Source organism: Capra hircus, chromosome 11, assembly GCF_001704415.2.
Source record: "Capra hircus breed San Clemente chromosome 11, ASM170441v1, whole genome shotgun sequence".
Classification (NCBI taxonomy): domain Eukaryota; kingdom Metazoa; phylum Chordata; class Mammalia; order Artiodactyla; family Bovidae; genus Capra; species Capra hircus.
In genome coordinates, this window is record NC_030818.1 from 3796097 (window position 1) to 3824043 (window position 27947).

General features: G+C 41.4%; 2 protein-coding genes across 3 annotated transcripts in view; one reads left to right on the forward strand and one right to left on the reverse strand.

The window, feature by feature from the left end:
• Window positions 1-27947, reverse strand: part of MGAT4A (mannosyl (alpha-1,3-)-glycoprotein beta-1,4-N-acetylglucosaminyltransferase, isozyme A) — a 119931-nt gene that overhangs the window by 19750 nt on the left and 72234 nt on the right. For both annotated transcript variants that reach the window (XM_018054899.1, XM_018054900.1), the window contains exons 6-10: window positions 13671-13717; window positions 11185-11298; window positions 9875-9950; window positions 2327-2441; window positions 1073-1203 (exon numbers count right to left, since the gene is read on the reverse strand). In XM_018054899.1, coding sequence (XP_017910388.1) covers window positions 1073-1203; window positions 2327-2441; window positions 9875-9950; window positions 11185-11298; window positions 13671-13717 — 483 coding nt within the window. The remainder of the gene's footprint in view (window positions 1-1072; window positions 1204-2326; window positions 2442-9874; window positions 9951-11184; window positions 11299-13670; window positions 13718-27947) is intronic.
• Window positions 20598-21675, forward strand: LOC108637129 (F-box/LRR-repeat protein 14-like; the record flags this gene model as incomplete). The annotated part of the gene is made up of 1 exon (XM_018054902.1): window positions 20598-21675. A coding segment is annotated over one exon (867 nt), but the record flags the coding sequence as incomplete, so codon positions are not given.

Here is a 27947-nt window from a genome sequence, read left to right on the forward strand (position 1 = left end):
ATAATAATATAAGTTTCATGTGTGAACATTGTATTTGCGTTATTTTACCTCCCCTTGCCCCCTGCCCTCGCCCCTCTGGTAACAACTACTCTCTTTCCTGTATCAGCATGCTTTTATTTGGTACTACTGGTGGGAATGTAAGCTGGTGCACCAACTATGGAAACAGTATGGAGACTGCTCAAAAAATTAACAGAAGTTCCACGTGACCCAGCTATCCCATTTCTGGGTACTTATCCAAAGAACACAAAAACACTCATCAGCAAAAGCAGAGGCAGCCCTATGCTCATCACAACATTATTCACAATAGGCGTGATATGGAAGTAACCTGAGTACCCATCAATGGGTGAATGGGCAAAGATGTGCTGTGTATATACACACACATGGAGTACTACTCAGACATACAAAAGGTGAAATCTCTTCATTTGCAACAAGGTTGGCCCTTGAACATATTATGCTTGGTGAAATAAGTGTAGCGCTTGGAAGAGTCTCCTAGACCACCCTCAGAGGGACTGATTCTGGAGCAAGCCAAGTGCATGGCGACAGTTTCCTTGACATCCTAGTGGAAGCAACTGACATGCCGTGGGCCACAGAAAGAAGAAAGAATGGGTCCTCATGGTTTTAATTTTTATTTTCAGAGACTTTTACCTCACAAGCTCATTTTAGAACTTAACCATGTATTAGGTAAAACTGCATGGAGGCAATTAAATGCAATTATGTTGTATGAACGTGAAGATGACATTAACGGTTCTGTGTCCTACAGTAAAAATTCCTGTAAATCTGCAAGGGAAATACAAGTAAGGGCTTACATCATAAAAATGAGTTGATTGAATCAATTTCTATGTTCAGTCGTTGTTGGAAAGTAGGCATTCTGCTATTTTGCTACATTCTATGAGTTGCTCTAAGAAAGTGATTATTTTTTCGAAAGAGAGAATGCAACAATAGCTTACAAACATTGTTTGTTTTCAGCTACCTATTTAACTGTTCCTTTATAAAATCTGGTTCCCTAGGAGTCACCACTTTCACTAAATGCATAAAATAAGCCTGTTCCATTCTCCTAAGAGATAAGACTTACTGCATCTTTTTCAGGGTTGCAGACTTTCACCCACAGAATATGGTCCAAGAGCCAGTCAATGGGTTTCTCCTTATAGAACATAAATATGAATTCCACAATCAGAGTGAGGTCGGGTGCTTGAAACATTTTACCTGAAAAGACAGTCCCAATCAGCAGCTGTAGTAAGAAGCCAACCATCAGAACGACTTCAATGAGCGAAATCCATGCAACCAATACACTGCAGCGTGTGCTTTCAGCTATAAATCCTTATCAATAATTGTCCCAACTCTCTTGCCAAAACCAAATTTGCTTTAGCTAAGTTTAGCTGTCACCTGATATAAATGGAGCCCTTGATTTTCTCTACTACAAAATCTATCATACCACCAACAGCTCAAAGGATTCAAGAAAAGACTGGAGATGTTTCCTTCATGTCTCATTCAAGTGCTCTTCATAAAAAAGGAACTTAAGATAAATTTAAGTTTAAACAAATTTTTAACTAAATTAATAAAAGCAAAACACAAGGACTCCTGATTCTGTCTTCACTGAAACCTTCACAAATATTTTTTGAGTTTTGACATAAATGATCAACAAGGTCAAAGCCTCAGCCTCTAATATTTACAGATTTAAAGCATTATAGGAAGTAAAATATTATCCTCTGGGGTGTTTTCTAAAACCCATAAATTTCCTTCAATCTTCAACTTTAAAGATATTCTCTTCAGTTGGATGATTTAGGAATTTTAATGAAAACAAAAAAAACCTTCTAAAATAAGCACCCTGACTAGCCCACGAAAGCACCCATGAATACAAATTAATGACTAACAAGAACTTCATGTACTACACTGACTACCAGGAATTCCTATTAAAAAGCCATTAATGCAGCATTCTTTTTAAAAGGACCTCAATCTTGCAAAAGCTCTGGGCTTTAAAACAGGAGCTAGAGACGTCAGAGAAGGAACCAGACGTACTCCCGAGGACCGTGGCTGGTTCTGTCAGCACGGAAAGTCAGCAGGGCTGCCTTGCAGAACTCCAGAGTAAATACTACCATGTGAGACCTCTGTAAATACTACTCTGAGCTGACTTCAACATTTTATACATGGAAGTCTACCTAACTTATTAGGTAGTTATCACAACTACTTAAGTTATTAGTAAATTTCTTTAAAAGCAATCCCTTTCCAGAGAAAAAAAGAGACAAACTTTTTAAGGTGAAAAAACAGTTCAAGATTCTAAGAGTCACAGTTATTTCTGAGAAGTAGATAAATCTGCCACTTTTCTTACCAATGAATCCCAGCTGGGAGAACTCAAGTATCATCCATTCCTCAGAAGAAAGTTGAAGTGCAAAATTTTTTATGGTGTTAAAGTAATTCTGTTTGACAATAATATCATCTTCAAGCTAAAGAAAGTTGAATAATCATATTAATGAATCAGAAAGAGAAGGGAAGATTTAGATGGGACACTCTTTGGAAAAACTCAAGCACACTTTTATAATGGCAATCAAGAAAACAATGGTCAAAAATGATGAAAATAAAAATAAATTTTAGGACTTCCCTGGCAGTCCAGTGGTTAAGACTCTGAGTTCCCAACTCAGGGGGCCCAGGTTATATCCTCAGTCAGGGAAGATCCCACATGTCTTGTAGTGTGGCCCCCCCAAAATAATAATAATTTAAAAAAATAATAAAATGAAAAGGAAAAAAACTAAAAAATAAAAACAAATGTTATTAAAGGGAAACGTAGGAAATAAAGTGACAGATGCATACAGCAAATCAATAAAACCACGCCTTCACTATGAGAAATGACAGAGCATTCCATGAATTACTCATCTTGGCCCTTTTATGGCTCCCAATAGGATTTCACACTCACCTGTTTTCTTTTCAAAGGAAAAGAATTTTACAGGCCTTTAAAAAAACATTTTTTTTCTTTTTACATAATACACGTAACAAGTCATTAAAAGAAAACAACACCTGGTCTTCCTCCTTCACCGCCCACCCTTCTCGGGGAGGCAACTCAAGTTCAAGGCTGGGTGTGCACCCACTGGCCACCTTTAGAATGCAGACAACACAGGGGGACCAGACAGGCAACCTACCTCAAGGTTCCCACCCACCTTCAGATTTCTGTTAAGCTGGATTTTTCCTCCTAATATATCATGACTATCTTTCCAGGTTAATAAGGATATATTTAAAGCAGTCTCTTCAATAAATGTATACTACCCCCGGGGATCCATGACAAATCATGTTTGTTCACAGGCAGACGCCCAGGCTGTTTCTCATTCTTTGTCAATGCAAACAACGCTCACATTTCACATCAGTGCTATTCATTTCTGTAGGACTGGTTCCTAAAAGTTCTCTTTTCCAATGGCACCCCACTCCAGTACCTTGCCTGGAAAATCCCGTGGACGGAGGAGCCTGGTGGGCTGCAGTCCATGGGGTCACACTAGGAGTCGGACACGACTGAGCGACTTCACTTTCACTTTTCACTTTCATGCACTGGAGAAGGCAATGGAGACCCACTCCAGTGTTCTCGCCTGGAGAATCCCAGGGACGGGGGAGCCTGGTGGGCTGCCGTCTCTGGGGTCGCAGAGTCGGACACGACTGAAGCGACTTAGCAGCAGCAGCAGCAATTCAGTGCAGCCGTTAACCCCATGTGCTCTGGCATCACCACATGTGTTACTGGCAAATTTATCAGTTCAACAGGGAGTTGACAGAGATTGAGGCTCATGAGTGTCTGCAAAGACTTCTTCCTCCAAGTGTTCAGAGAATTTTAAACTCACAAGATGATTATTTTACCTATGCATACATTCTTTAAAAAATATTCTTTACCACTGATGATTTTAATATCCCAGGAAAACTCTTCCTTTTTCTAATGACATGTTATCATTTTCAGTTATCTGCTAAGTAGTTTTCCTTATTTCAGTATTTGGGTTTTTCACAGATTTGAGTCCTATTAGCTTTCTTCCTGTCTGAAGAAACAGTAGCGGTTTTTGGAAAGGCATGATTCTGACTGGGCTTCCCGGGTGGCACAGTGGTAAAGAACCCGCCTGCCAGTGCAGGAGACGCAAGAGGTGTGGGCTCCATCTCTGGGTCAGGAAGATCGCTGGAGGAGGGCAGAGCAACTGACCCCAGTATTCATGCCTGCAGAATCCCACCAACAGAGGAGCCTGGACGTGACCGAAGTGACTTGGCACGCACGCATACAATTTTGACTCACCAGTATTTACAGAGCTTTGATTATGTTCCAGACACAATCCTAAAGTCTGGGAACTCATCAGTAAACACAAACACAAGTTTTATACACTCAGAGCATGTAGGGAAGCCTGAGGGAAAACGAGAGCACAGAGTTCCCACTAGCACTTAACCTTGCTCTCCCAGAGATGCCCACGCTCACACCAAACGCTGACTGTGGATGCCCAAAGAAAAGATGCCCCCAAATGCCAGGCAATCCCAAGTTTTCCCAACAAGCAGATTAAAAAACAAGCTTGGTACTGATTGACATATACAGAAGTGTAGATGAAATAATTAAATGCCTATTTAAATTTAGTACACTAAACTTGGCTATCACAAAAAAAATTCACTTTTATATAAAATTAGAAATATTGCTTTGTTCCACTCTTAGCAAACAACTTTGCTTTCTAAAAGACTTTTAAAGATAATTGTATATCATATACAGCTATGAAAAAATAATACAGAGAGACCCCAAGCAGTCCCAATATACATCTTCTGATAAAACTACAGCATGATATCACCAGCAGTAAATTGACTCTGACACAACTCATTCACCTATTCAAATCTCAGCAGTTTTACACAGACTTAGTTGTGTGTGGGTGTGGTTTGTGCATCTCTGTGTTTCGTTCCATGCACTCTGAACATGTGTGTGTCCGTTTGCAGGAGCACCACCAGAGCTGGGATACAGGACAGTTCCATCACAGGGATTCTCACGCTGCTCTTTATATTCACAGCCACCTCCCCCTCCTTTCCCCCCTTCCAAGCCTCTGGAAACCAAGAGTCTGTTCTCCATCTCCATAATTTTGTCATTTCAAGAAAGCTATATAAGGACTTCCCTGGTGGTTCAGTGGCTACGACCCTGCCTTCCAATGCAGGGGGTGTGGGTTTGATCCCTGGTTGGGGAACTAAGATCCCACAGCCCACAGGGTGCAGCCAAACGTATTTTTGTTTTTAATAAAGACTGGGTTCTTATTACTTTACTCGTTTCTGGCTGTGCTGGGTCTTCGCTGCCGTGCAAGCTTGTCTCCAGCTGTGGGACTCCTCTCCAGGTGTGGTGCATGGGTCTCTCCCTGCAGTGGGTTCTCCTGTGGCAGAGCAGGGGCTTCCGCAGTTGCGGCACACCGGCTCAGGAGCAGCGGCTCGCCGGCTCAGGAGCACAGGCTCAGTAGTTGCGGCACGTGGGCTTAGTCGCTCTGCAGCAGGTGGGATCCTCCCAGATCAGGGATTGAACTTGTGTATCCTACACTGGCAGGCAGATTCTTGACCACCAGGGAAGTCCCAAAACTGGGTTTTTAAACTGAGCATAATTCCCCTGAGATCCAGAATGCCATGTATCACAGTTCCTCTCTTTTCATTATTGGGCAGTCCATAGTATGGAGGCACCACAGTTTGTCTAACCAGTCACCTGCCAAAGAACATATGGGTTGTTTCCAGGTTTTGCTATGAAGAATGAAGCTGCTATGAACCTTCATGTATAGGTCTTTCAGTGAACATATGTGCTTCTCTGACATCAATGCTTCATCACAGCAAGAACCACTCTTGGAAAATCTAACATATACCTCATTAGTGATCACTAGTTTATACAGGGAAGTGAAAATACAAGGTGTTAAACACTGCGTTTGCACTACATACCTGCAAAGTCTGAAAGAGGTGGAATATTTTGTTCGAATTTTTAAAATGTACAAGGAGAAACCAAAAACTCATGTTGGTTGCCCATGGGGGAGGGAGGAGACATGAGAAAACAACAGGGATAAAAAGGAGACCTCTGTAAACATATCTTGTTTTACATAAGTTTTGATTTGGGAATATTATACTTTTTACAACTAAAAAAAAATGCTAACCACTGAATACAAATAGAAATAAATGAACCTACTTTCATATCAGGTTATTATTAATGTGGTGACATAATATGAAGAATTTTATCAACTGACTTTCAAACATGGAATTTTGACTATATATCCACATCAGGATATACTCTTGGGGAGGGAAACAAGAATAAAAGATTTTTAATTGCATTTAGTAGTTTAATTGATACTGTTATTTTGAAACTATTCTAGGTATTATTGTTGTTGTTTAGTCAGTAAGTTGTATCTGACCCTGTGACCCCTTGGACTGTAGCCCACCAGGCTCCTCTGTCCATGGGCTTTCCCAGGCAAGAATACTGGAGTGGGTTACCATTTCCCTCTCCAGGAGATCTTCATGACCCAGGGATTGAACCCACGTCTCCTGTGTTGCAGGCAGGTTCTTTACCACAGAGCCACCAGAAAAGCCCATTCTAGGTATACTATAGATTAAAAGAATTATGTTATTTAGATAATTTTACTAAAACCAAGACTTTGGATGTAAGAGAAAAAAATATACATAAAATTCAAAAAAGTTAAATAAAAATATTATAATCTTACACTTGAATTGGGATTATCAAAATAAATGTGATTTTTTTTTTTGTCCTCTGAGAAATAAGATGTTTCTTTCCTTACTAAAATACATAGACGCAAAGACAGTAGCCATGAGCATCTCCAGCGCACAGTGTGGTTCTAAATACTGTACACCTCTAAAACAAACAGGACTCCTTAAAGAAATGGCTGGTTCTACATCTGGGACAGGAAATGCGCACGATGGGCCAGTCAGTAAGGAAGTGATCCAGGTGATTACTGGGCTTAAATGAAACGAATACAAAAGCCCATTTGAAGAAATTCTCACTGGCTTAGGATGGGCCAATACAAGCATCAATATCAATAATGACTGCAGAGACTTCCCTGGTGGTCCAGTGGCTAAGACTTCGTGATCTCAATGCAGGGGGGCTCGGGCCTCATCTCTGGTCAGGAAACTAGATCCTGCATGCCCACAACCAAAAGTCGTCATGTGCCACAGCTAAGACCGGTGGAGCCAGATAAATAAATAAATGAACATTTAGAAATAATGATGGAAAGCCTGAGGCAAACCAAATCTAGTTTTAAAAATCCATGAGTTCACAACAATACTTTAAAAATGGTCACCACTGCAGACTGCTAAGGTGTCAACTTAAAAATTAATAAAGAGAAAGAATCAAGCACTTAATCATCTTTTCCTTTGTAAACTATTTTTCAACATCATCAAACAGTTAAGAAAGGAGAGTCCTTTTACAGAAGAGCTCTATTTATAAGAACATTACAATTTATAGAATTAGAAAATTACCAGTTGGCAACCTCTAACAAAAAAAAAGCAAGCTGGGGGAAAATAATTACAGAAGCTCAAACCATGCAAGAAATGGCTGCTGGGTAGCTTTTTAATGAAGGAGAGATGAGACTGACACCCCTACAGCCATGGATTAAATCTCAGCATCACTAAAAGTGGGGCAAGCTGACACAGCACGCATCATGGAGTGATACAGGAAGAACAATGCAGTACCACCTACGAAGTGTCTGCATCACCCAACAGTGTTCCGGAAGACTGTCTTCAAGTCCAAGCCACTTGCAATAGAGCACTTATGAATCCGGGTTTGCTGCTGTCATGGAAAACCTCGTTACAAGCCACAAGCAAAACAGTAAGGCAGGTGGCATTTTCTTTTCCCTTTAGATGTACATCTGTGATGACCACAGAGTAACCACTGAGTCTAAGATAGACCCACTGGACATTCTTAAAATTACCCTATTTGTTCAAAAATTATGTCTCAGGAAAGGTGACTATAGCATGTTAACTTCCCTGGTGGCTCAGAGGTAAAGAATCTGCCTGCCAACGCAGAAGACACAGGTTGGATACCTCAGTCGGGAAGATCCCCTGGAGAAGGACGTGGCAACCCAGGCCAGCCTGGAAAATCCCATGGACAGAGCAGCCTGTCAGTGGGCCACAGTCCACAGGGCCACAAAAGAGTCGGACCTGACTGAGCGGCTAAATAACAATTGTGCACTAAGTGATAGCAAAACCCAGCTTGACACAGCATGTACAGCACATTCCTGTTACTAAAGGGTCATCTTAGATGAGTTAGGACGTGGAAAGCATAAGTATAAAAGATAATGCCTGACAGGATAAGTGTGCAGTGAATGTTAGTTCCTAGCAGCTCTTGTTATAATATCTCATATAATACTGTAATACCTCATATACTGACCTTGCTTAGGGGGAATTTTCCTAACCACTCTCTTTCTTAACCCTGTCCTTTCCTCAATTTCTTAAACATGAACTTTTCCTACATTCCCTCCCAAGAGCTCTATTGGTTCCATTAATTGTTCCCCTGGAAGAAAACTGAAAACAAATTTCAAAAGTAATACAGCTGCACTTTGTAATGCTGTGTATAAAGTTCTTGACCATAACGTGAATATTTATGTACTGGGCCTGGAACAAACAGCAAGGGTCAACCACAGTAATATTGTGTGTGTGTGTCAGTTGCTCAGTCGTGTCCTACTCTTTGCGACCCCATGGACCATAGCTCTTCAGGCTCCTCTGTCCACGGGATTTCCCCCAGGCAAGAATACTGGAGGGGGTTGCCATTTCCTTCTCCCGGGGATCTTCTCACCCAGTGATTGAATCCGGGTTACCCGCATTGCTGGCAAATTCTTTACTGTCTGAGCCACCAGGGAAACCCACAATAATATCGGGGGTATGTTAAAATGCTTCAAAATTATCATTATTATTTTAAAATCAGACTTCTCTGAAGCATTTGGAGGAAACACACTACCTATATCTAGGATACCGTGTTTTTATACACACAGCTGTTGTATCCTGTAATAGACATGTCATACCTTATCACCATTTCTATTTTTCATCCTGTGACTCAAGGAAGGGTTCACGCCCACTTGAATACAGCTGGCCCAACGTACAGTATCACAAGAGACAAAGTCTGCCCTCAAGAAGTCCACCTTTCCACGGGATGCCAGCTCCTTTCCTTCCCTCCCCAGTCCCTGCCAGCAGCCGCCTAACCATTTCCTTCTTAATTCAGGGACTCAGGGCTGCTTCTTGCCACTCTTATCCACACATCCTCCCAGCACCTAATAAATTTTTTATACTGAAAACAACAACAACAACAAAACCTGACACACTTCATGTGCTATATACCTCTCAGGGGTATCTGCATTTTGAACAGGGATAAAGATATCTGACTGAATAAGCGAAATCCCAAAGCAGAATTTAAGCTTAAGTATTAACTGAAGAATACTTGGAAGAAATAAGAGCTTCCTAGAATTACTTAAGCTGTTGCCCACCTGGCTCACTTAAAGTCTGCATCACGATGGACTTACTGTTTTAGCCATGCTACTGAAAGCTGCACCTGTGTGTGTGTGTGTGTGTGTATGTGACAGTCACTCCGTCAGGTCCGACTCTTTGCGGCCCCATGACTGTAGCCCGCCAGGCCCCGCTGTTCATAGGATTCCACAGCCAAGAACATTACAATAGATGTTGGCTTTATAATCCTGAACTCAAACGTAAATGTATTACTGCACAAAACAACTGTCTGCCTTAAGACCACTAAATCATTAAGAGATAAACCAGGGAGTGCAGCTGCAGAGCCCATGCTCTTAGTGATGTGACTAGCCCTTCTGCTCCGGCACATTTTGAAACTTCATTTTAATGAAGATATACCCTTGATATTACTTTTTCTTTAAAAAAGTGTGGAAAAAAAACTAAAGGAAAAACTTACCTGGATGTAGTATGTGCCTTTTTCCTGAGCATACATCATTAGAAAACAATAATCTAGGTTTTGCTTTGTTCTCCATCTGAAATAAAAATATTCAAAAGTAAGTTAGGAATCGGACTCAAAGTTAGCAAAATAAGGTTAGATGTATATTTTATAATACGTAACAATGCTATAATATATGCACTACATATAATATCACATATATTGTATATATGATAATATGATATTATACAAAATGTACAGTTATATGTTGGTTTCCCTGGTGGCTCAGTGGTAAAGAATCTGCCACACACACGTGCCAATGCTGAATATAGAGAAGCGGTTTTTTAAAAGCCAGTTAAAACACACACACACACACACACACACACACACACACACACAAACAGAACTAAAGCTCTGAACCACTAAGTAAACTTCTCTAGAAAATACCTTATAAGCTGTTCTGAATTTAATGAGTCTATTTACTTTTTTTTTAAAACAAACTCAATCCTAAATGTTTTAAGTAACATATTCATTGAGAGACAATTAACCAATTATAGAGACATATCTGTCTTTGTGACAAATTAACAACTCAAGAACTATAATAAATCTCTTCCCAAATCACCATTTTTGTCCTTTATTCTGGTTATAGACAATCCAAAAATGATGCTAATATCTCTTAGATTACTTTGTCTTTAACAACAACACAAGGAAAGCTTCTAACTCCTTCAATGTTAGAGATTTAGAGATAAATAAATTAACGGACTATTTTATTACAATATGATCCTGCAGAAGACTATTATTGTTTTTATCACTTTTATTGAATCAGTTCTCATTTATCTTCCATATAGACACGAGATTTCTATCTGGACTAACTTTTGAGTTATATTGAATATACTCTTAAGAAAAGTTATAACAGCACAGAGCAGCATGGTTATAAAATTCATTAGGTTGACCAAATTCAACCTCTCACCACAGAATTTCCGACCAAATCATCAAAAAGGCATTAGCTCTCACTAATTAGTTCAACCCTAAAATGAGGGCTTCCCTGGTGGCTCAGACAGTCAAGAATCTGCCTGCAATGTGGGAGGCCTGGGTTCGATCCCTGGATTGGGAAGATCCTCTGGAGAAGGGAATGGCTACCCACTCCAGTAGTCTTGCCTGGAGAATTCCAAGGACAGAGGAGCCAGGTTATAGTCCATGGGGCAGCAAAGAGTCTGGACACAACTGAGTGACTTGCACTTTCAAAATGAGTAAAGTTTTGATAAACAAGGATGACAGTTATTACATATTATACTCACAAAGGTGGGAGATTTTAAACACCACAGGCTCACCTTACTCTTTCTTTAGAATCTCCAAATGTCTCCTTTAAGTTTGTCAGGTCAGGATAATAGCTTTCAGGAGGTGATATTATTTCCACCAAGCCAGAACTGATTTCTTTAGAAAACCTGTCATGAGATAAGTGGGCTGAGTTATAGAAGTTCTGTGGGATTTTTTATCTTAATGATCAACTTAGGTATTTAACAGAAAAATACACCAGTAAAGTATACTGCTACAGTTACAACGTGTTAAGTGAAGCAGCTCATCACTCTGATTCATTGAAATTCTAGGCCAACTGCAGGGACTGAAGTCCTAAAAAAAAATCAGAATTCTTAAAAAGCAATCAAGGTGGAGCAGAAAATAAGAAAGAAAAACAACCTAATAAATGTGTACGTATACCAATATACATATATATTTTAGCAAAACCAGTTTTTTTGGTTTTTTTTTTTTTTCAGGAAGGCTTAGTTGTGGGATACAGAGTGTATGTCATTTTAAAATAGTATTTCTCACCTGGGGGTGATCTTGTCCTGTGAGGATACATCAAACTATGTCTCGATGTCTGCAGGTTGTGCAAGGACAGGAAAACTTGTTCTGAAGTTTTTAAAACCCATCCTCACTGATTCAAATGCAATTTGCTTCGCATCTGCCTTCTTCCTTACTTCAGGTTTGCGAATCTCCACAAAATACAACTACCTGCCTTTACACAAAGGTTCCTGGCGCTTCACCGCCCTTTTTCCTGGGCTTGGTTTTCTTGCACACTGAGGAAGAAAGCAACCAGCAGAATCCTTGCATAAGCCCCTCAGACCTGCCCATGTGGTCTGTGGGAAGGGGGACCAATGATTGTCTGGTACCTATATTTAAGGATTCTACACCAATTTGTGCTTGTACAAAGGCTGCCAAGAAATTGAGCAATTGAGGGAAAATCCAACAAATGCACAATTTAATCCTGAACTATGCATATATTTATAAAAATCGCTGGTTTTGGCATACTGACAGACAAAGATAGAGCCACATTATCCTAGAGTTGGCAAACTCTTTGGCTTCTCTTTTGTCTTGCCTAATTTACATTAAAAAATATGTCTTTTGGGGGCAACAACAGATACATTTCAATCAAGAAACCCATAGCAGGACTAATTTTATGATATCACTATGAAATCTACAAGGGCAGTATTATAAAAACTAATGGTATTGGCGATGATGAGTCGGATAGCATCACCGACTCAATGGACAGGACTTTGAGTAAACTCAGAGAGATAGCGGAGGACAGGGAAGCCTGGTGTGCTGCAGTCCATGGAGTTGCGAAGAGTCAGACATGGCTTAGCGACTGAACAAGAACAACAATGGTATCTGCAACTTACCGAGCTGTCCACCTATTACCTGCTATGGGCTCCACTCACAATAAACTATTAATAAACCTTTGCATATTTTTAGATATTATTTAGCATTGAGGTTTGAAACTGCTCCCTGACTAGCTGCCCTAACAGCAGAAAATTTTTCTCTTGGTAAACAGAGCGTGAAAGATTTAAGTGATCTCATTTAGTATCATTGTCACTAAGTCATTTCCAACTCTTTGTGACTCCATGGACTGTAGCACACCAGGCTCCTCTGTCCTCCATTATCTCCCACAGTTTGCTCAAGTTCATGTGCATTAAGTCTGTGATGCTAACTAACTATCTCATCCTCTGCCACCTCCTTCTCCTTTTGCCTTTCATCTTTTCCAGCATCAGGGTCTTTTCCAATAAGCTGGCTCTTTGCATTAGGTGGCCAAAGTATTGGAGCTTTAGCAACAGTCCTTCCAATGAACATTTGGGGTTGATTTCTTTTAGGATCTACTGCTTTGATTTTCTTGCAGTCCAAGGAACTCTCAAGAGTCTTCTCCAACACCACAGTTTCAAGGCATGAATTCTTTAGCACTCAGCCTTCTTTATGGTCCAACTCTCACATCCATACATGACTACTGGGAAAACCACAGCTTTGACTAGATGGACCTTTGTCGGCAAAGTGATGTCTCAGCTTTCTAATATGCTGCCTAGGTTAGTCATAGCTTTTCTTCCAAGGAGCAAGTGTCTTTTAATTTCATGGCTGCAGTCACCATCTGCAGTGATTCTGGAGCCCAAGAAAATAAAATCTGTCACCACTTCCACTTTTCCCCCTTCTATCTGCCATAAAGTGGTAGAACCACGTGCCATGATCTTAGTTTCTTTTAAATGTTGCCTCTCTCTCTACTCACTGTCTTCGAGGTTAAAGACTATTATTTGATAGTGTTATATATGACATTCAAGTCTTTTCTACAATGAAATACACCAATGTATCCCATCAAGTAACCTGATATACATACGTATACTTTATGATAATTTATATATAAAAGACCAGTGGTAGGTGATCTAATGAACACTGAACTCCACAGAAAAATGAACTATAAAAGAAAGCATTTTCTTTTCACAAAAAGCAAGAGATCATAGTAACTAAAATATTTTCAATTCCATAATTAACAACTTACTCTTTCTCCAGGTTGGCTACAACACCATTTACATAATCAGTATCTGTCTGGGAGAGAAAAAAAAAATTACACCAACATTCATGTTTCTGTGTTTTTATATCTTTATTTCATATTTGATTTAACTTTTAAATCTGAACTTAAAGTTAAATAAAAGATTAAAACATTCATTGGAAATATGAAATTTTCAGACAACTTATGGGATTTCCATATGTTGTACTCTACTTTATGGCCCTGCCATATATCACTGAGTACTTACCAACACAGTAAGCTGATTCTCAAGTTTATATTGCTTTCAATTGTCTCTGTCTCCATTCAATTCAGCAGAAAAAAGTGAGCACAGAAACTATTTCTACTTCTGCAACATCCAAACTATAAGTAGTGAATAAATACCAGACACAGCATGCAGTAGGGAAAGAATTTCCACCTCGAATCATAAAATCTAGGTTCAAGATTTGTCCTGAGCTACTGGTCTGTGTAATCTAAAGTCACTATGCTGAGCCTCAGTTTCCTATACTATTTAAAAGAAAAAGGGTGGGAGGAGATAATATCTCAGAGACTATGGCATTAAATGATAAAGCTATGTAATAAAAAGTTGTGTTATTCTTTATTACTGTTATTATTTTATTTTTAGGCTGATAATGAGAATCCAAGTCAAGAGCATGTTAACAAATCAGAAAAAAAAACTTTAACAAACCTGTCAACTTCTAGAATATATACAAGTGGACAGCCAATACTCCCAAACAATTTTAACCACAGTGACAGCTTAAAATGCTCCATTGTTAAAAGGAATCAATGATATATATACTATGCTCTATGTTACAAAGACTGCCAAAACACTTCATACTTGAGGAAAACAAAACACACCAAAAAAGATAAAGCTTTAAGCCTGGATATTACAAAACCACTGAATTTTTTTTTAGAAATTGTTTTAGCGGAAGTCTTTTTGAAAAAGTATTTCAACTGTAATTTCTGTTCATTGAAAGTAACTCCTATTTTACTGTTAAAGACATAAGAGTGAGGCAACTTATTAAGAACGTAGCCTTCAAATTCTTAACAAAGAATTATGGGACTACAACTAACACACAACTCAAAACCTCCCATCCTTCCCCTACACAAACCCATCTCAAACACATCTCACCACTCATCAGGCTATGATCTTGGAGAACACAATCAATTCTGGTTTGTATAACCTTTAGTGAGTTTACTAATACCTGAAATTCAATTTGATAAGCATTTATTAAGAGCCAGTGATTTGCCTATCCAAGGAAATGGCAATACAAGACAAAGAAGAGCAGCTTCCTATCCCAGGAGACTGGCCAAGAATAGGCCTATGTGAACATAGAGCTATCATGTAATGTATAATAAAACATAAAATGCAAGTGATCCATATCTAACAGTACACATAACCCTTATGCTGCACATTAACTGACAATAAGTAGCAAAATATTCATTTAAAGGACTATATAGCCTTTGAGATTTTGGAGGTTTCATTGCTTTAAAGAACCTTTTTTCCTGAAATCTTCTTTATAAAGGTCTGTGGAGTTTTTTTAAGACTTTTTTTTATGTGGACCATTTTAAATTCTGTATTGAATTTGTTACATACAGCTTCAGTTTTGTTGTTTTAAGCTGAGAGGCTTTGTGGGATCTAGCTCCTAGACCAGGGATCGAACCCACACCTCCCACACTGGAAGGTAAAGTCTTAATCACTGTACTGCCAGCGAAGTCCTACATGAAGACTTTTAAAAAGGTAATACTGTTACCCGATTATCAGAATGTATCTCTGAATCTGTGACTGAAGTATGTTTATTCCAAGGGCATGTAAGCGATATGATATGATTGAGATAGGTGGGGAAAAGAGTACACATACACTGAAAAGAAGAAAGAGCATTTCCCCCCCTTGGAATATCAAGTGTTTTTTATGGTTAAGCAAATTACTATCTTTTAAATAGATGTATAAATACATACTGAAACACGGATGAACCCTGAAGACACTAGACTAAGTGAGAAAAGCCAGTCACAAAGGGCCACATACAGTTCATAACTGTACTTTTAAAAACTGTCCAGAATTTTTTTTTTAAATCTACAGAGACATAGTGGTCTACTAATTAGTGTCTAAGCCTAGAGGGAAAGCAGTATTGATGAGTAATGGCTAAGGGGTGCAAAATTTCTTTTTTGGATGATAAAAAATCTTCTAAAATTGATTGAGATGATGGCTATAGAACTCTGACTTTAAATAGGTGAACTGTATGCTATGTGAATTCCAAATAAAAATCAAAAACATAAAACCAAGAGAAAAGTTAAATGTAGAAAAAGAAGGACTTCAGACTGTGCATACCAAACTGTGGGTCAGCTTCTCTTAGGGATATATAAGGAAAAGTTTAAGAAGCATAGAAGCAGGTTCAAGTAAGTCACTAATACTGACAATTCACCACTGTAAAGTCACACAGACGTAACAATGCATCAACATATGTGCTTGGCTTAAGAATCAATTTTACCAGTAGTGTATAAATTAGAGGAAATGAAAGTAACAAATTCCAATCTTTATCTTAAATCAATAATTTATAAAGCTCAATTTAAAAAGAAATAATTCTTTGCCAAATGTCATGGCAGTCAGGAAATTGCAACAGAGTCAAAATATTTCAAAAAAGCTTTTGATTAAACTCAATTAATATATAAAATATCATATCACTTTTCAATATGCTATAGGTGTTATGTTCTATAATACTGCAAAGAACAAATATGTGAAACAAAAGTCTGTAAAAAGATACTTCTACAAATAAATTATAGAAACTTATTTCTAATGGTCTAATGAATAAAACAGAATGTTAGAGGCAACCTCCTATGAAAAATAAATATTGCAAATGTCAGAGAATTTTAACAGATACCAGCTGTAAAACAGTTACTTGGATGAAAAGAAGAAATGTTAAGCAGTAGATCAAAAAGAACATAAAATTTAAAAGACTGAATTTAAATAACTTGAAGATAACAACTGTCTTTAAAAAACTGATTTTATGTTTAAAGAACATTTTTTAAACGTCTTTTATATATGGACAGAGGGGCCTGGCAGGCTACAGTCCATCAGGTTGCAAAGAGCTGGACATGACTAAAACAACTTATTACACACACACACATAAGATAGTAAATTTACTATCTTCTTTCTCCTCATTTCATTCCACAAATATTTACTTGGTGTCTATGCCATAAGCAGGGATATTTATATCCACAGCATATCCATATTGTCAAGCTCTGAGTGCATGCATGCTCAGTTGCTAAGTTGTGTCTGACTCTGCAATACCATAGACTGCAGCCTGCCAAGCTCCTCTGCTCATGGGATTCTCCAGGCAAGAATACTAGAGTAGGTAGCCATTCCTTTCTCCAGGGGATCTTCCTGACCCAGAGATCAAACCCAGGTCTCCTTCATTATAGGAAGATTCTGAGCCACAAGGGAAACCCTTAGACAGGGTATGTGTAAGATAATCCACTGGAATACGTCACAGTGTAAATTTTTCTATTTTGGATATATTTTAGAGGGTATCAGTTCAGTTCAGTTGCTCAGCCATATCCGACTCTTTGTAACCCCATTAATCGCAGCACGCCAGGCCTCCCTGTCCATCACCAACTCCCGGAGTTCACTCAAACCCACGTCCATCAAGTCAGTGATGCCATCCAGCCATCTCATCCTCTGTCGTCCCCTTCTCCTCCTGCCCCCAATCCCTCAGCATCAGAGTCTTCCAATGAGTCAACTCTTAGCATGAGGTGGCCAAAGTACTGGAGTTTCAGCTTTAGCATCATTCCTTCCAAAGAACACCCAGGACTGACCTCCTTCAGAATGGACTGGTTGGATCTCCTTACAGTCCAAGGGACTCTCAAGAGTCTTCTCCAACACCACACTTCAAAAGCATCAATTCTTCGGCGCTCAGCTTTCTTTATACTCCAACTCTCATATCCATACATGGCTACTGGAAAAACCATAGCCTTGACTAAACGGACCTTTGTTGGCAAAGTAATGTCTCTGCTTTTGAATATGCTGTCTAGGTTGGTCATAACTTTCCTTCCAAGGAATAAGCGTCTTTTAATTTCATGGCTGCAGTCACCATCTGCAGTGATTTTGGAGCCCAAAAAAATAAAGTCTGACACTGTTTCCACTGTTTCCCCATCTATTTGCCAGGAAGTGATGGGACCAGATGCCATGATCTTCGTTTTCTGAATGTTGAGCTTTAAGCCAACTTTTTCACTCTCCACTTTCACTTTCATCAAGAGGCTCTTTAGTTCCTCTTCACTTTCTGCCATAAGGGTGGTGTCATCTGCATATCTGAGATTATTGATATTTCTCCCGGCAATCTTGATTCCAGCTTGTGCTTCTTCCAGCCCAGCATTTCTCCTGATGTACTCTGCTGCCGGGAGCCAGTGTGAGGAAGCCCGCCCGTGACAAGGTCATGAGGAAGGAAGCTGACATACGCAAGGCGTGCTCAGACTTCAGGGACCCCTCTGGAAATTCCTAAGCATGTACCCCAACAAAAATCTGCCGGCTTTTGTGCTCTGCTTTTCCACTCTTCTGACATTTTCTGGAAAAAGTCAATTCAGGGCTTTAGTCTTCTGCATTTGAAAGAATGTTTCAATCCAAAACCCCCTCTGATGGCTTTCTAGCCTGCCTGCAGGACTCGTACAGCTGCGCATGTGATTGTTTGAGGCCTCCTGACCGCAGGAGGCACAGGAAGCTTAAAACATCCTAGGAATGTAGGAGCTTCCGAGGAGTCAAAATCTTTAGAATAAGACTGATTAAAAGTTTCATTTTTTGGGTCAATGCTTGCTGCCAAATTTTCATATCCTTTATTTTTAGATATAGTTGGTATATAGAAAAACAAGTAGTAGACCTGGTATTAGCAACATTAGATATTTGAGTTAAGTACCTTTGTTATAACCCACTGCACCTTTGTTCCATAGAGATGTAACTTTAATGCTTTAAGGAGATGCAGATTAAAGAAAAACACTTCAGGGGAAACAAAATTAACATTCATTAAAGAAGAGAGCCAAAAAGTGTTAACAAGCCTCTTGGCCAGAAGATAATGTAAATCACCTGAGACCTTTTGTATACAAAATGATGTATAGAAAGAGTCTGGGCTGCGAACGCTACATAATTCTGTGTTACCCATTGATCTCCATATTTTATCAAAAGTATAAAAGGCCTTCTGAACAATAAAGGATGGGGGCCAGGGGCCGGGGGCCAGTTTCTCGGGCCAGCTTCTCGAACTAGTCTCTCGGCCTGGTTTCTTGGGACTCTGGCTCCCCCCGTGTCTTTTTCTCTCTTTCTTCTTTTCTCCCTTTCCTTCTCTCTGCTCTTTACTTTAACTTCAGGCTGAATCTCCACCTGGGGCGCGGAGGCTCGCCAGGTCTACTTACTTGCCCTGGCTGTTAAGACCCGCACGAAAGGGAGCTTAAGGCGAGGCACCCTTAGATATTCAAGCGGGCGCCGGTGGCCCAACGTAGATGGTGCAAATTCCTTGTCTGGAATTTTATTGGCCTTCCGCGTAAACTAAGCTATTCAGCCCTCTTCCTCCACTTAATCTTCCTACTACGCTACAGTTTCTTAATCTAATCTTACATTAATAAATAAACAAGTCTTTCCACGCCAACGCCGTCCACCCTTCGAATTCCCTGGATCCACCGGGGCTGGACCCCGGCACTCTGCATATAAGTTAAATAAGCAGGGTGACAATATACAGCCTTGATGTACTCCTTTTCCTATTTGGAACCAGTCTGTTGTTCCAGGTCCAGTTCTAACTGTTGCTTTCTGACCTGCATATAGGTTTCTCAAGAGACAGGTCAGGTAGTCTGGTATTCCCATCTCTTTCAGAATTTTCTTTTTTTTTTTTTAATTTTTTTTTAATTTTATTTATTTATTTTTATTTTTTAAATTTTAAAATCTTTAATTCTTACATGCGTTCCCAAACATGAACCCCCCTCCCACCTCCCTCCCCATAACATCTCTCTGGGTCATCCCCATGCACCAGCCCCTCTTTCAGAATTTTCCACAGTTTATTGTGATCCACACAGTCAAAGGCTTTGGCATAGTCAATAAAGCAGAAATAGATGCTTTTCTGGAATTCTCTTGCTTTTTCAATGATAGAGGGTATGCTACTACTACTACTAAGTTGCTTTAGTCGGTGTCTGACTCTGTGCGACCCCAAAGACGGCAGCCCACCAGGCTCCCCCGTCCCTGGGATTCTCCAGGCAAGAACACTGGAGTGGGTTGCCATTTCCTTCTCCAGATTGAGGGTATAATATACTATTATTAGTATACACGTGTACAGCCTGGGAGTATGGGATCAATGAATTGCTGAGCAGGAAGGCTGGGTTCGCAATGCTATACTGGGTGAGTCCTGGTGAGATAGGAAGGTTGAAGTAGCCAAACAGGCCACCAGGTGGTAATGAAAATAGGCCAAGAAACAGAAACAAGGATGCTATCATTCACCTCTTACGGTTACCTTCTAAATAACCTCTGCTGGCTCTCTGTTGAGGTCCTTTAATGGACTGGAACCTGGTGGTCCACAGTCGACCGAGAAGAAAGTAAAGAGCGCGCAGCCGGGCCCCGCGGCACCGGAGGATGCGGCGGGGGGCATGGTGGCGGCGGCGGGGTGGTGCGGCCCGGCGCGGGGGGGTGGGGCTGAGCCCAGCAAGGGCCAGGCCGCGGGGGGCGCCCGCCCGGGATGTGAGCACCAAGCACGCCGGGAGGGGAGGACGGGCAGGAAGGACGCGTGGACGGGAGGAGGAGCGGCGCCTAGGCGGAAGGCGGGAGGCGCGTCCGTTGGGCCCGTGGGGCGGCCACCGGCCAGCCGCCTCGTCGCTTGGGCGGGAGCGGGCCCGCGCCGGGGAGGAAGATGGAGACGCACATCGCGTGCCTGTTTCCCGAACTGCTGGCCATGATCTTCGGCTACCTGGACGTGCGCGACAAGGGGCGCGCGGCTCAGCCCGGAGGCTCTGGGCATTCGCCAGGTACAGATCCTGAGCTTGCGCCGCAGCCTCAGCTATGTGATCCAGGGTATGGCCAACATTGAGAGCCTCAACCTCAGCGGCTGCTACAACCTCACCGACAAAGGGCTGGGCCACGTGTTTGTGCAGATCGGCTCGCGGTGCGCACTCAACCTGAACCTCTGCAAGCAGATCACTGACAGCAGCCTGGGCCACATCGCCCAGTACCTCAAGGGCCTGGAGGTGCTGGAGCTGGGCGGCTGCAGCAACATCACCAACACCGGCCTCCTGCTCATCACCTGGGGCCTGCAGCGCCTCAAGAGCCTCAATCTCCGCAGCTGCCGCCACCTCTCGGACGTGGGTATCGGGCACCTGGCCAGCATGACACTCAGCGTGGCCGAGGGCTGCCTGGGCCTGGAGCAGCTCATGCTGCAGGACTGCCAGAAGCTCATGGACCTATCCCTGAAGCACATCTCCTGGGGACTGACCGGCCTGAGGCTCCTCAACCTCAGCTTCTGCGGGGGCATCTCTGACGCTGGCCTCCTGCACCTGTTACACATGGACAGCCTGCGCAGCCTCAACCTGAGCTCCTGGGACAACATCAGCGACACGGGCTTCATGCGTCTGGCCATGGGCAGCCTGTGCCTCTCGGGGCTGGACATGTTCTGCAACAAGGTGGCGGAACAGAGCCTGGCTTACATCGCGCAGGGGCTGGATGGCCTCAAGTCCCTGTTTGGGTGCCACTTGTTGAGGTCCTTTAATGGACCAGAACCTGGTGGTCTGGAGTCGACCAATAAGAAAGTAAAGGAGAGAGAAAGAGGCTGATATTCCTTGGTTTACGCAGAAAGCAAATAAAGCCCCTGCACAGGGCCTGCTCTGTTCACGAAGGCCTCAGGTGCCCTTGCAATAGGGTGAAGGCACAGAGCGCCTTCTCAAGAGGGTCTTAGAAGCCCAGGCAGGAATGTGAACCCAGAGGACCTCTGTGCTCCAAGGAAATAGCCTGAGAGAGAGGGACAAAGAGAGACAGAGAGAGACAAAGAACACAAGACATGGGGACCAAAGCTCTGATGGAGCAAAGGTGTTTTATTCAACATTGTGTGGTTATTTATACTGTCTTACAAGGTAGCCATTATCAGCAGAGATCAAATCAAAACTTATAAGTTATCAAGGAAACATGAGGTCATCCATATGAAAGAGAGAGGGTTGTAAATAATCACTTTTACCATATGGTTCATAAAAAGGAAGAGGGTACTTATCACTGTATAGAAAAACTAATGAAGGAAATGCCTGGATTTCTCAGCCCCTGGGAGAGGCTTGCCTCTCCTCTTAATTCCTGAATATTCAGGAATTAATAAGGAACAGAGAATTCCTGATAGATCCAAAACAGCACACAAGAAGCCTCCTGTTAAATGCTTCCTGACAGCTCTCCATCATTCCGTTGACAGCTTTGCTGAAGTCCTCTATCTTTGTTCCTAGTGGCTACATTTTCTTCCAGTTATAGGTCACTTTTTTTGGCTCCTTGGCATGCAGGATAACAATAATAAATTCTTGATACTGGACATCACAAATGGACAGGGCTTCCCCGGTGGCTAAGTAGTTTAAAAAAAAAAATCTGCCTGCCAATGCAGAAGATATGGGTTCAATTCCTGGGTTGGGAAGATCAGCTGAAGAAGGAGCTGGCAACCCACTCCAGTGTTCTTGTCTGGGAAATCTGGGAAATCAAACCAGTCAATCTTAAGGGAAATCAACCCTGAATAGTCATTGGAAGGACTGATACTGAAGCTCCAATGCTTTGGCCACCTGATATGAAGAGCTGACTCATTAGAAAAGACCCTAATTCTGGGAGAGATTGAAGGCAAAAGGAGAAGAGGGCAACAGAGGATGAGATGCTGGATAGTATCACTGACTCAATGGACAGGAGTTTGAGCAAACTCCGGGAGATAGTGAAGGGCAGGGAAGCCTGGCGTGCTGCAGTCCATGGGGTCATAAAGAGTCCGACACGACTTAGTGACTGAACAACAAGAATAAACAACTGAAAAGCTGGGCAAAATATATGATCCAGTTCTTCTCAGACAGTGGCCAGCAGGCTGTGCAGGATGGCATTCTCCAAGAGAGAACTGAGCATCACGACTGTCCCGACTTTCGCCTGGAGACATTTCCAGATCACGCTGCAGGAAGGGAAATCTGAAGACAGCAGCTGGAGAGTGCAGAACAGACTTGCCAAAAGGAGACTGACTGCTGCACAGAAAATGATGGTGCCCTTGCATGTGTGTTGGGTGGGGACCCAGTGAGAATTCCAGAAAGATAGCGTGTACACGTGACAAAAGGATTAAAATGACAGGCATGTGCCACAGTGGGGTTGGCAGCTCATAATAAATTGCAGACCTACCAATGAAGGTAACAAGTACCACAGTTAGCTTGTAGTTTCTGAAATAGTCAAGCTAACCTAAAGGAAATCAGCCCTGAATATTCACTGGAAGGACTGTTGCTGAAGCTGAAGCTCCAATACTTTGGCTACCTGATGCGAAGAGCTGACTCACTGGAAAAGATGCTGATGCCGGGAAAGACTGAAGGAGAAGGGGGCAGCCGAGGATGAGATGGTTAGGTAGCATCACTGACTCAACAGACATGAATTTGAGCAAACTCTGGGAGATAGTGGAGGACAGAGCAACCTGGCGTGCTACAGTATATGGGGTCACAAAGAGTTGGACGCAACTGAACAACCCACGAGAAGTCTCCGAGTTCATGAAACACAAGAAAAGACTGAAGAACTGTCATAGATAGGAGAAAAGTAAGGAAACAGAACAACTAAATGCAATGTGATACTTTGGCTTGTACGCGGGAATAGACAAATGACCTTAGGTGGAAAAACATGGAGTCTGAATCATGTCTACAGTTTGGCTAATAGCATTATGTCAACGTTAATTTCCTGGTCTTAACCATTCAAATATGGCTACGTGAGTTATTAACATTAGAGTCAGTGCAGTGAAGGGGATATTCTGCATCACTTTTCCAACTTTTCTGTAATTCTAAAATTATTTCCAAATAAAGTATTTTAAAGTCATTTATTGGAAAAGACCCTGATGCTGGGAAAGACTGAGGGCAAGAGGAGAAGAGGGGTGACAGAGGATGAGATGGTTGGATGGCATCACTGACTCAATGGACATGAGTTTGAGCAAACTCTGGGAGATGGTAAAAGACAGGGAAGCCTGGCATGCTGCAGTCCATGGGGTGGCAAAGAGTCAGACACGAGTGAGCAATTGAACACCAACAAAAGTGCCTTCAAAGAAAAAAAAGCCAGTCAGGCATCTTTTCTACTTGAAGCTCTCAAATGACTTTCTACATCAGCAGTTTGCAAAACAGACCCACTATTTGTTTTCATAAACTAAAAACTTTACTGGAACACAACCCCACCCTTTTATTTACATATTGTTTCTGGCTGTTTGGGGGGCTACAACAGCTGAGTTGAGCAGCGGCAGCAGAGACTGAACGTCCTGCAAAGCCTAAAACGTTTGTCATGTGGCTCTTTACCAAAAATTAAAACTTTTTGTCAGTTCTCTGACTGAGGGTAGAAGTCACATTCTCGTGATGGCCTGGAGAGTCCAAAGCGATCTGGACCAACCGACTCCTCCACCTGCTGCCCCTTGCTGAGCCCCTTATCTTCTCTGCTCCAGTCACACAGGCCTCCCCTTGCTGGTTCACAAAATGTGCCAAGCAGTGCTCTCACCTCAGGGCTTTTGCACACACTGTGAGTCCACCTGGACTGTTCAGCCGCTGCACCCTTCAGGTCTTTACCCAAAGGTCCTGATCACTCAAATAAACCATCCTTTGGCAACCTGGTACTTCCTTTATTATTCACTCTGATTTATTCTCCACTAGTACTTTGGCCATCTCATGTGAAGAGTTGACTCATTGGAAAAGACTCTGATGCTGGGAGGGATTGGGGGCAGAAGGGGAAGGGGACAATAGAGGATAGGATGGCTGGATGGCATCACCAACTCAATGGATGTGAGTCTTGAGTGAACTCTGGGAGTTGGTGATGGACAGGAAGGCCTGGGCGTGCTGCGATTCATGGGGTCACAAAGAGTCGGACACAACTGAGCGACTGAACTGAACCATCTAACATATATTATTCACTACCATCTAACATATTACTGATATGTATTTGCTTTTTTATCTGTCCTTCTTGACAATGTAAGTTTCATTGGGCAGAGGCTTTGCTTCATTCAATGATATGTCTAACACCACTGTTTCGGTAAATAACTGCTGCTGCTGCTAAGTCGCTTCAGTCGTGTCCGACTGTGTGTGACCCCATAGACGGCAGCCCACCAGGCTCCACCATCCCTGGGATTCTCCAGGCAAGAACACTGGAGTGGGTTGCCATTTCCTTCTCCAAGGCATGAAGGAGAAAAGTGAAAGTGAAGTCGCTCAGTTGTGTCCAGCTAGTAGCGACCCCATGGACTTAGCCCACCAGGCTCCTCTGTCAATGGAATTCTCCAGGCAAGAATAATGGAATGGGATGCTATGCCCTTCTCTAGGGGATCTTCCCGACCCAGGGATCAAACCCAGGTCTCCCACATTGCAGGCAGATTCTTCACTTGTTTGAGCTACCTGGGAAGCCCAACATCTTAAAATCTAGCTGCTAAAAAAATCACAGGTCAAAAATACTTCGGAAGCACCAAGACAGTTACCTGTAATTTAAATTCAAGAACAGAAACAACTAATAACTAGACAGATCATCAGCAAGTCTGCAAAAGGCATGAGCACTATATTCAATAATGGAAAAGATTGTGAAAAAGAATATATAATATACGTATCATTGAGTCACTTTGCTGCATAGCAGTCATTAACATAATTCAACTATGCTTCAATAAAAACTAATCAAATAAATAAAAATAAAATGAAAATATAGAAATGCTAAAGGCAAGAAAACTAAGAGTCAGTTCTTTGAAAAGATAAAAAATGATGAGCAACTGAACAGCATCACAAGAAGTATTTCTACTTTCCCTGATGGCCAGTGAGCTGGAGACCTCAGAGGGGGAGGAGATGGGGAACAGAAGGGAAGGGAAAGGGGTGGGGCAGGAAGAATGAAGACAGGAGGCTGCTGTTTAGTCTAATAAACCTTGAGGTACCACTGGACTCTTGTGCATGTATAACTTGAATGCACTTAGCTTTGTGCATATATAACTAACACAAATTTTTCAAAAAAAGAAAAGCGTACAGAAAAAATTATTCTTGTGTAATTCCAGACTACAAGTTAAGGGCACCATCTACTGTCTAATGGATTTTTTTTTTTAATCTCCTCCAGTACCTTCCTCATTTTAGTACTTCAATAAATACTAGTTCAATGAGTGAAAGCATACTTAGAATGAAATCTATTCTTTTGCCTCTATTAAAAAAGGTGACAAACAGGTAATGACGCGAGTTTGAGAAAATGCTACGTCTAGCGATGGCCACTGTTTCTGAGGAAACTGCACTTGTCAGATGCTTTGGGGTGGAAGAAAGTCCCGAAGCATTGGTCAGAACTCCCGGCTGAAAGCACATTGAAGGGTCTAGCCAACACAGACTAAAGCATTCACACAGAGGTCACACGGGAACTCCGCACGCACATCACACACGCTCACCACTGAGCAACAGTTATGACTGCAAACTCCATTTTCAGTAAAACCAAAGTTAGCAACCAAAATCCTCACACTCAGAAGGAACCCAGTTTGATTCCAGTAACCCCAGGTAACATGCAGAATCGTGAAGGCTAGCTATATTTGCAGGAAGCAGCCAGACTCTGTGGCAGTTACAAAGGCATGGTCTTTGATCAAAAACTAAAACAAATCACCAACTAGCCTGTGCCGCCTCCTCCCATAAATCAGGAGTCTAGAGAGAAAAACCATTTCCTTCAATGAGGACTCACAAAGAAGGAACCAACACAGCAACTACGGAAAAATACAAGAAATAAAGAAGAACTTCAACAAAACCTGTAAACAAAAGTAACTACGTCAATAGCCACAAAACAGGTGAGAAATAAGGACCAAATACTTCTTCATTAATTTAAAAGAAAAACACACCCAGTTGAAGCTGTTGTGAAGCAACTGCAGATAGTAGAAATGACTGGAATGATTCTAAAATATACACAGAAATGCAAAAGACCTAAAGTATCTAAAATAATCTTGAAAAGAAGAGAATTGGAGGACTTAATCTTACCTGACCTCAACACTTCAATATTATAGTCATTAAGATAGTGAGGAGTTTGTATAAGGATCAAGCTACAGATCAATGGAATAAAACAAAAAAAAAAGACCCACACTTATAGGATCACTGGCTTTTCAACCAAAGCACCAAAGAAATCCAATGGGGAAAGGAAAGTGTTTCAATACCTGGTACAAGAGTAAAGGACACCCACATAAAAAACAGTGAACTTTAACATGACTGCAGACTTAAAGCAGAAGTTGAAGCGTGAATTTTTCAGAGAAGAAAATCTTTATGATTTAGGGGGAAGCAAGGGTTCCTTAAGTCATGGAGAGCAACAGTTGTTACAAAAAACATTGACAAATTAAACTTCATCAAAATGAAAAAGTTGTGCTCACTAAGACAAGGCAAAAAGATGCATGGGCGTCCACAGATTGGGAGAAACATTCACAAAATCACGTATTTGACAAAGGAATGGCATCCACTATTTACAAAGAACTCTGAAAAACTCAATACCACCATCCAAATTTTTAATGGGCAAGGTTCAAATAATGATGGATAAATAGAGACGTGGTAAATACAAACACTAAAACATTAGCAGAATTTAGGTAGTATGTAAATAGGTATTTACTATAAAATTCTATCAATTTTGTTGTATGTCTTAAAGTTTTTATAATAAAAGGTACCATTCAAAAGTTCTTTATTGAAATTAAGACTTGACTCTATACACCTAAAGAATATATCGTGTGCCAGGAAAAATGATCCACAAAGAGTGGTTAAAATCAAGACATATTATAGCAAAATTATGTAGGCTTTAAAACTGAAAAAGAATCTTTTGGGCAATTAGACTAATTATGGACTACTTGTAGCAAAAAATAAGAAAGCTGGAATAACATCCATCTAGTTTCAGCAACAGCACTATAACTTCTTCAGGAAAAAAAAAGAAATTCCTCACAAGAACCTTTCTTAAGGAAAACGAGAAAATGAACTTCAATCAACAGATTTAAGTAGGTTAAGCAAGTAAGTAGATGGGGTTCCCAGGTGGAGCGAGTGGCGAAGAACCCATGTGCCAGTGCAGAAGATGTGAAGGACACGGGTTCAATCTCCAGGTTGGAAAGATCCCCT